This window comes from Limulus polyphemus, unplaced genomic scaffold, assembly GCF_000517525.1.
Source record: "Limulus polyphemus unplaced genomic scaffold, Limulus_polyphemus-2.1.2 Scaffold1752, whole genome shotgun sequence".
Lineage (NCBI taxonomy): Eukaryota > Metazoa > Arthropoda > Merostomata > Xiphosura > Limulidae > Limulus > Limulus polyphemus.
Window position 1 is genome coordinate 173393 of NW_013667362.1, and position 8925 is coordinate 182317.

At 33.5% G+C, this 8925-nt stretch overlaps 1 protein-coding gene across 1 annotated transcript in view; it reads right to left on the minus strand.

The window, feature by feature from the left end:
* The window catches only part of LOC106464826 (protein jagged-1-like), an 80089-nt gene that overhangs the window by 20279 nt on the left and 50885 nt on the right, over positions 1 to 8925 (minus strand). Inside the window, exons 10-11 of the mRNA XM_022392626.1 lie at positions 4067 to 4180; positions 402 to 515 (exon numbers count right to left, since the gene is read on the minus strand). Coding sequence (XP_022248334.1) covers positions 402 to 515; positions 4067 to 4180 — 228 coding nt within the window. The remainder of the gene's footprint in view (positions 1 to 401; positions 516 to 4066; positions 4181 to 8925) is intronic.

Consider the following 8925-nt stretch of genomic DNA (forward strand, 5'->3'; position numbering starts at 1 on the left):
CTCATTTGTATTCGATGAATGGGCGAAACCCTCCTGGGAAAATGCAAACATATAGAATAAGTCAACCTCCCTCCTACACATGAAGAATTCTTACTTTTGCTCCACTCTTACAATTCAAATAATATTATTGGTAGCTTCTATTTAAGAAATATAAGCATTTGGATTTCTAAACTCTGTACTCAGAAATACAGCGAAATAATAGCAAAAATCAATAATATATTGAAAGTTTTACTGATTTCGTCACGTCCCTGCAAATAAAGTTAAACGAATATATTTGTACTTTCACTGTCTGAGAACCTATGATATTTATTACATGAACATAACTGATTACATTCTGATATAAGGTAAATTATATTTTACTACAAACATAACGGGTTATGGTTATTTTTTATGACACTAACCTATTTGACATGTACGGCCTTCAAATCCACGAGGACATCGACATATAAAGTTGTCTCCAAGGTCTGTGCACGTTCCTCCACTCACACAGGGATTAAGAGCACAGTGGCTATGCTCTGAAAAAAGGAGTATATATTTAAAATGGTGACACTTTTAAAAACAGATTTTCGTGACTGCATTACCTAATTCGTTTTCCTATAAACGTACAAGAAAAGACTTGTAGTTTATTTAGACCATCTGTAGAAAACTGCAAGAACAGTACCCAGCCAGAAAATAAAATGACAATACGTGATAACACTCGACCAAGTGCACGTGTACCCTGATAACTGTAACAAGTCTTGTGCCATTTTCTACTGCTCAATGGGAGAGAAAAATACCCAACAATTGTATATGTCATTTCACTAGACATTTTCGAAGGAATTCATCATAACCACTGGATACTGTGCCAGGGGGGAAATATCAATCAGGAGAGTGGATGCAAAGATCAAGACGGACTCTGTTATTATCAGATCAATGTTCTGGATTGTTTGTACCATACAGAAATACCAATTGCGTACGGACACGAGGTCAAAATGTACGGGCTTACCAATATAAGGTTTCCAGTCATACCTCAAACAGTTGGATAATGAAACACGTAGTCATGCTATTCCATGCAAAGACATACTAGTCAAGTTGCAAGACATGCCGGTAAAGTTCTGGACACAGTGCATTTGGATTTATATGGGATTGGACTGTTGAAACAGGTGCTGGGAAATTGTCATATTCTTACACTAGATGTATTATGGAAAGCATGCGGGAAGAGGTGGTGAATGTTTGTAATGACAGTCTTACGACGGAGATTTTGCAATAGAAACTACAATGCAGGGCTATTGTCAAAATGTAGAGTCGTTAGATAAAGCTCGACTGGATGTGGCAAAATGGAATGTAACGACGTGGTGAGGCTCCACAATAGTTTTAACATGAATGACGTATACAACCTCTATATACAATATGTATCTATATCGTATTAATTTACTGTTTTATTATGTACTGATTATTAAAAATCGAAAAATACTTTGCAATTAAAGATAAAAGACAATGTAAACTTATTAAAAAAAAACTCCATACATATGATTTCTATCTATTTTGGGGTGGGGGACTGATTCAAATTCGTAGTGTTATAATATTTGGACAGCATGAAAAACACCTTTGAATATCAATCTGTATTGGCTTTGAATTGCTTTGTAAAAATGAATATATGAATTAGTAACAGATATATAATTAGTGTGAGCAAATTTTATTTTTAGCCGCGACATAACGGCTCTGAGTTGTTGTTGTTTTTAAATACAAACTTTTAGCTCATAGCTCCGTCATCTCTTAACCGATTTGAGATCTAATTACAGTTTTGGACTCGGGAGGTCCAACCCTTTCGATTAATGTCTTTAACGAGGCCCAAGGTTTCATAGATTAATTATTCTAATCCTGCCTAAAATAATTTCAATCTGAGGGTAGGCTAATAGAGATCCTGATGAGTAATAAAATCGAATCAGGTACAAGCGCGGTCCATGCTTGGTATTGCGGACCTAGCATGGCCAGGTAGTTAGGGCGCTCCACTCACAATCTGCAGGTCGTGGGTTCGAATCCCTGTCTCACCAAACATGCTCGCCCCTTCAGCCGTGGAGGCGTTATAATGTCACCGTCAATCCCGCTATTCGTTGGTGGATGGTGTTGACTAGCTGCCTTCGCTCTAGTCTTTCACTGCTAAATTAGAAACACAGATAGCCCTCGTGTAGCTTTGCGCGAAATTTTAAAACAAACCAAACCAACTTGGTATTGATGGCGTACAAAAATATAGCTAATAAATGGGGAAACAAAGGTCTCATTGATTAATTTACTCTAATCTTGCCTAAAAAAATCAAGTGTTGCGACTATTGAGGATTCACTTTAAATTGTTTCAAACTTAAGTAGCGGATTTCTTTTTATTAAAAATTAAACCTGTTTAGTAAAAATAAGCACTGGTCAAAAATTATTTCAAGACTGATTATCCATATATTCAACTAATAACTAGGAGTTATCCTGGTTATTAATTAAATATAGAGACCCCCAACTTTGAAGTAGTCAAGCAATGTAGGCATTTACCAAGTCAATGTACTCAGGTATCTACAAACATTGACCTTATACATTGCCTTTATAATTGTGTGTTATTTCACGGACAGTTTCTGTAACCTTGGTAACGCCCCATCAGGTAGATAAGTATTGTTCAGGGATGAAATCTGGTGCGGAACTATATGGAAGGGGAAAATACGGGGGATAGCGCTGGGGTCTCTTTCTTACCATTAACATGCTAAGATTCTGTTATTGCCTCTGGCTCTTTTTTTATGAATTCATTCCGTTCCTGTTGCCGCTCATTGGTTCTTATTTCAACTTGACATAAGAAATTATCGCTAAACAATTATCAATGGTCCTCACGCTGACCACACTTTGTTTACTAAACGGCCTCTCTTGAAAATAGTGATAGCTATTTTATGCTTTGAATGTCGTATTGTTGTCTTCTATTATGATTAATATTCTAGCAGTAGCACAAAGTTTTCTGTGAAGCCAATCGTTCAGATATAACTAAATATCTTTAAAATACAAAATTCAAACGTGAATTTTTGACAGGATTTAAACTACAAACAAGGAATACTTTTAGAGTAAAGCACTTTTACACTGTTAATAGCTTGATAGAAATATTGACTGATTTTCATCAGTATGATCATATCAGTCGTTTAAGTAAGAATACTCAATCAGTATTAACAATTAAGTGGATATTGTACTGTATTTTTTAAAATGTTGCCACAAGTAAATAAAGCCTTGTAGCGCAAAATGAAAATAGCCGAAACTCAGAGTTCTTCTGTAATTATGAATCATTGATAAAATGTAATACTAATTTCCTATTATTCCTTGTTACATACAATATAACATTGTTATAATTCAAACACAGATTTCACATATAACATTAGAAAGATACATTTATCTTCTCTCTAAGAGAAGTGGGTCAAAAACAGTGTACACAAGTTTTCAACTGGGATCTGCAATTAGCTTGAGAATACAGTAATAAAATATATAGTATAGTTTATTTATTTTTATATACATATATCTAATGTTTTCACCAGAGGTATACTGAGTTCATTTCTATTGGGAACCACAAGGAATTCGCGTATGTAGAAAAGGTCAAAAGGTTGAAAACCACAGACTGTGAATAATATTGATGATTACGGAGATTAAATGGATTTAAACAGATTTTATCACGTATAGTGTTTTCCAAGCACTTGTACATAATTAAAAAAACAATTTCTACGGATAAGATTGAATATTTAACTATCAGATGTACATAATAGACTATACTGTTTATTAGAATATGTTTGCGGTTTTGAATTTGTAAATTTGAGTTAGAAAAACAATAAACTTCAATATGAGTTCTGAGTAATTGAAGTAATAAATAAAATACTTAACTAACTGTACGTAAACTTGAATTAGATGATGAAACAAAAACTAAAAGTCATGGTAAGTGATGGAAGGTGGTTCATAACTTTGTACACAATAATTAAATCTGTTTGAATAATAATAATAATAATAATTGACAACAATATCAGAAAATGCAATCAACCATACGAATACAAATAAAGCCACGAACTACTACACTTACTCCGACTACAAATTGGTCCTTTCCAGCCTTCTTTACAAATACACTGGAAGGAGTTGATTTTGTCCACACAGGTACCGCCATTTTGGCACGGATTGGAGGCGCATTCGTTAATGTCTAAAATCAAATCAGGAACTGTAGATTATTGCCAGCCATATTTTGTGTTAAGCCTTAGTGAAAAACTCTACATATTTTATGATTACAGTCACAAACATGATTAAAGTTTGAAACATAATTCAGCCAGCTCTAACTAAATCCACACGTAGAACCTCTTTAATTACAAATTCGATATTTTCGAAATTGAGATTCTTAATAAAGCATCTAACGCAATCTTTAAATGACTTGAAGTTACTGAAAAAAGTTTCAACAACAACGTTCATGACACTTGATCTCTGCATGCACTGTAAAAGTGCTGCTTAACTTTTAAACATTAATTAACAATCATTCTAGTTACAATTAATAAATACGTCATCTGTTAAACGTGCATTCAGAATCTAAATGTAATTTTTTAAAATTTTTATTTAAACATATGACGTTTTAAAAATTAATACCTACAACATTTATTTTCTTTGTTAAATAATACACACTAATGTAAGCTTATATCTGAAATCGCTCGTAAAATAATACATTGAACACACGTTTCGAATTTCTAAATAATTACTGAATAGTTTAATTCTTGATTACAAACCACCAAACTAAAATATCCTCAGTAAGACATAAACACGATTACTAGAATTATAGCACAAACTTACTGTATGTGTAACAGAAAAACTAAAACAACTAATGTTAATAATCAATGCTATACTAATTTACAACACGATTTATAATGTAGCCTATAGGTCACCAATTTCTGAACAATTTGACTAATAAACTTAGATCTACTGTAATAAATAATTAAACCTTGAATAAATTGCCATTTTATTGTAAAATTAAAAGATTAGCATTAAAACTAATTTTAAATTCTTCATTAATTTCTAAGATATAGCCCAAACTAAAATTAAACCTATGTGAAGTATGTAATAATAACACAGGCCTGCGAATTTAAACTTCATGAAAGTTGTTTTGGTTTTAATAATAGATTTTCCATAATTCAGCTATGTAGATTTCGAAAATATTATTCCTTTTTTTTCTATCATGTAAGGATTTTTTACAAATAGGGGGGGGGGGAACTCTTATTTACATCAAATTTAAAACAAATTTACCATAAATATAACGGAATATGTTTGGGTCATTTACATAATCTCTTGTTCCCATAGCGACGAATAAATAATATTGAAAAAAATAATAATAATGTTAAAGTGCACGCACAAACAAACATTATCCAGAAATGACACGTCATGTGGAATGTTAACCGTTTATATACTAGCGGTGTGTTTCTCGTGGGTTCTAGAACGATCGATAAGACTCTCACGTCGTGATTGGTCTAGAGAAATATATAGCCAGTGTTGTCAAAATTTTAAGCATAACAAAATGTGACCGGATTTCAATGAAAATGATTCACTTATGTAAAAGTACATAATACGTTTTTAAAAAAAAAAAAATTGTACTTGATGGGGAAAGATGGATATCATTTTCGGATTCAGTGTACAGGAATTAATGCAGAACATTTAAAAATGTTAAGACACTAAAACCATCGCAGGCCTGTGTAATCCTTAATCCGGCCGAGATTACGTCGTTGGTAATTAAGTTTCACGTTACCCTAATGAACTTACAGTTAAAGGCATAAACTTATATCATTGATCCTTCACGACTTTAGACTTCCGTAAAATTTAACAACAAGTTTAACCTTTAGACCTAATGATAGATTTTATCCTAAAAGTATTTATGACTGTAACCGTTTTTGTTTTTTTTTACTATTTAGCAAAATTAAACGAGCACCTTCCGTACACTGCTTAATTTCTGCCGCTAATTAAAAAAATGACGCCTAATGGATCAAGTAAAAAAAAATCGCTCTTATATTAAGGCACGAAATATAAACGCTCAGTGTTTAAAGTTATTGTAATTCAGTAAACTCCAGTGTATAAAGAAGTAGTTTGTTGTAAAAATACTATTATAAGCTATGTTTTTCATGTTTGTAGCTAGAGGGCATTAATATCAAGTACGTTTGTGGCAGTAGGACTAAAATATTCTAAACTGACGTTATGATAACTTAGTGACAGTGTATTTGTATGGAGTGGATCTGTGATATGCATACGACAAATCACTATCTCTAGGAACAGCCATTTCTTGTAGAATATATATATTTTAAGAAGTATAATGTATAGGATGACGTCATCCTTGTCTACGGTTTGCTTGCTTATACCTAAATTTTGTCCATACAACAAGGTGGCACTATTTTTTCACAGTGATTTGAAGTGTTCGTTGTACTTGATAGCAGTAGATGTGGTTAGTTTTCGAATAAGACTATTGTTTCTTGGACAACAGAAGAATATCTATTTTATCCAAAGCTTTAATAAAAAATTTGGGCTGAGCACGACCTAATGCTAAGCGTGCAGGATTATGGATCCGTGGTTCACGCCTCGTTATCGTAGAAAAAATTCCCGCTGCGCCCTTTGAGGCCGTGAGTGCGTTATAAGAGTACAGTCAAATACTATTATTCGACTAGAGTAGCCCATGAGATTGCAGTGGGTACTGTTGACTAACTGTCTTACCTCTAGTCTTATCGCTTCAAAATTAGCGCAGATAACTCTTGAATAACTTTGTGCAAAATGCAACAACAACTAAGAGACATACATTTTATTATTGATTCCTATAGCCTCTTTCTAACCGATAATTGTGTCATTACTAACCACAAGAAACTCCCGAGTTACTAAAAATAGTTTACGTTTTTTTCAATGGGAAAATCTTTCTATTTCTATTAGTTTGCTACAGCATGGAACAGCTATGCGAAACTTTGTGCGAAAATTTTGAAACAAACCATAACCACGATCATAACGCTAAGAAGACAATCATTACATTTTCTGTTTCAACTGCTATAGAACATTTTATTTTTCTATTTATTTCTTTTGAATAAAAAGTAATTTCCTGCGTTATTTTGTTTGATTCTGTATGAAAGAGAGCTTGATCATTTACAAGCAGAGTCTTGATAATACTATAACATTTATTTATATTAAACCTGTAACACACACACACTCTTTGCGCCAGGCATGACCTAGTGGTACGCGTATCGGGCTGCATATCTGAACTTCGCGAGTCGATATATACGGCTCAAAACACTTCCGGTACTTTCAGCAGTGAGGGCTTTTATAAGCGTGACAATCAATGCCGCTATTCGGTTAAGAGTAGCCGTGTAGACGGCGGACGCTGCTGACTGGTTGCCCTCCCTCTGGTTAGCAGTCCTAAAATAAGGATAGCTAAGCCTCTACTTCGAGTTTCTGACCTGTTAATTTAGCATGTGTTTAGCATAAGGCACTATTCTGCTTGAAAATAACAAATGACAATCTCGTTCACAGTAAAGCGATCCTTAAGCTAACAAATGACAGTCCCAATTCTCGTACACAGTAAATTGATCATTAAGCTAACAAATGACTGTCCCAATTCTCGTACACAGTCAATTTATCATTAAGCTAACAAATGACAGTCCCACTTCTAGTACAGAGTAAATTGATCATTAAGCTAACAAATGACAGTCCCACTTCTAGTACGGAGTAAATTGATCATTAAGCTAACAAATGACTGTCCCAATTCTCGTACACAGTAAATTATCATTAAGCTAACAAATGACAGTCCCACTTCTAGTACAGAGTAAATTGATCATTAAGCTAACAAATGACAGTCCCACTTCTAGTACAGAGTAAATTGATCATTAAGCTAACAAATGACAGTCCCACTTCTCTTATACAGTAAAGTGATCCTTAAGCATTCTTACGCTAAATTTGTATCGGTGGACATAAAAAGTCGCGACAGTTGCCTATCGTCAGAAAACATCTAAATTTAAAAAAAAGTATTACGTTTATAATCAATTATATTTGTCGTAAGACAATATTTTTAAATGATTAGTTTTTGTTTTTCCAGATAAGAAGAGTGTATAATAGTATTTCACCCACACTGTAATCACCTTATCAACTGCCGACAACGCGTTTCACTTTGTCAGAGTTTATTAGGCCAGCCGAGACGCATCGTCGGCAATGGATGAGGCTGCCCATTGTGTTTGAAATGTTATTATACACTCTTCTTCTCGGCAGAGCCCTAAGGGACCAAATAAAGAAAGTAGTGTTTAAAAATACAGTAAGCCTAATACGATTGTATTAAGAACCATGTTTCCTTTAACTTTACGCCAAATTATCTTATGATTAAGAACTCCGTGTTTTCTCTCCTCTAACACTGAACGTTAAGCAGGGGCAAGTTATTCTTTTTTTTTTCTCCCTCTTAACTATTTAGCTGTAAAGAAATTCGTAGTTCACATTGGTAAGACATCAAAATCTCGTGATACCTAAGCTCTTCCCTGATTGTTAGCACTGAAGCACTATTGATCACAACTTCTTTCTTTTTAATTAAAAAAAAATTAATTCTTGAAAGTAAGAAAGAAAAAAAAGACCTGCAAGGTTTATTTACTTTACTTCAAAATAATACCGAAAACTTCTAAAATTATTACAGTCTTGTATATATTAAATGTTAATGCTCAAAAACAATATATTGTTACGTCTCCGTGTGTTAATTGATTTTTCCGTAACTTCGTTCCAACGAAACTTTAACGACACAAGTCTTTACTTAATAAAACTGGTTTATTATTTCCGAATACAACTTTACCGATACACTTAATCTCAATACTCGCGCTAAAACAACACTGTAACGAACGAACGTTAACTTCAACAATACGCTGTGACTGCAGTTCAATAACTCACTGTCTAACACACACATTA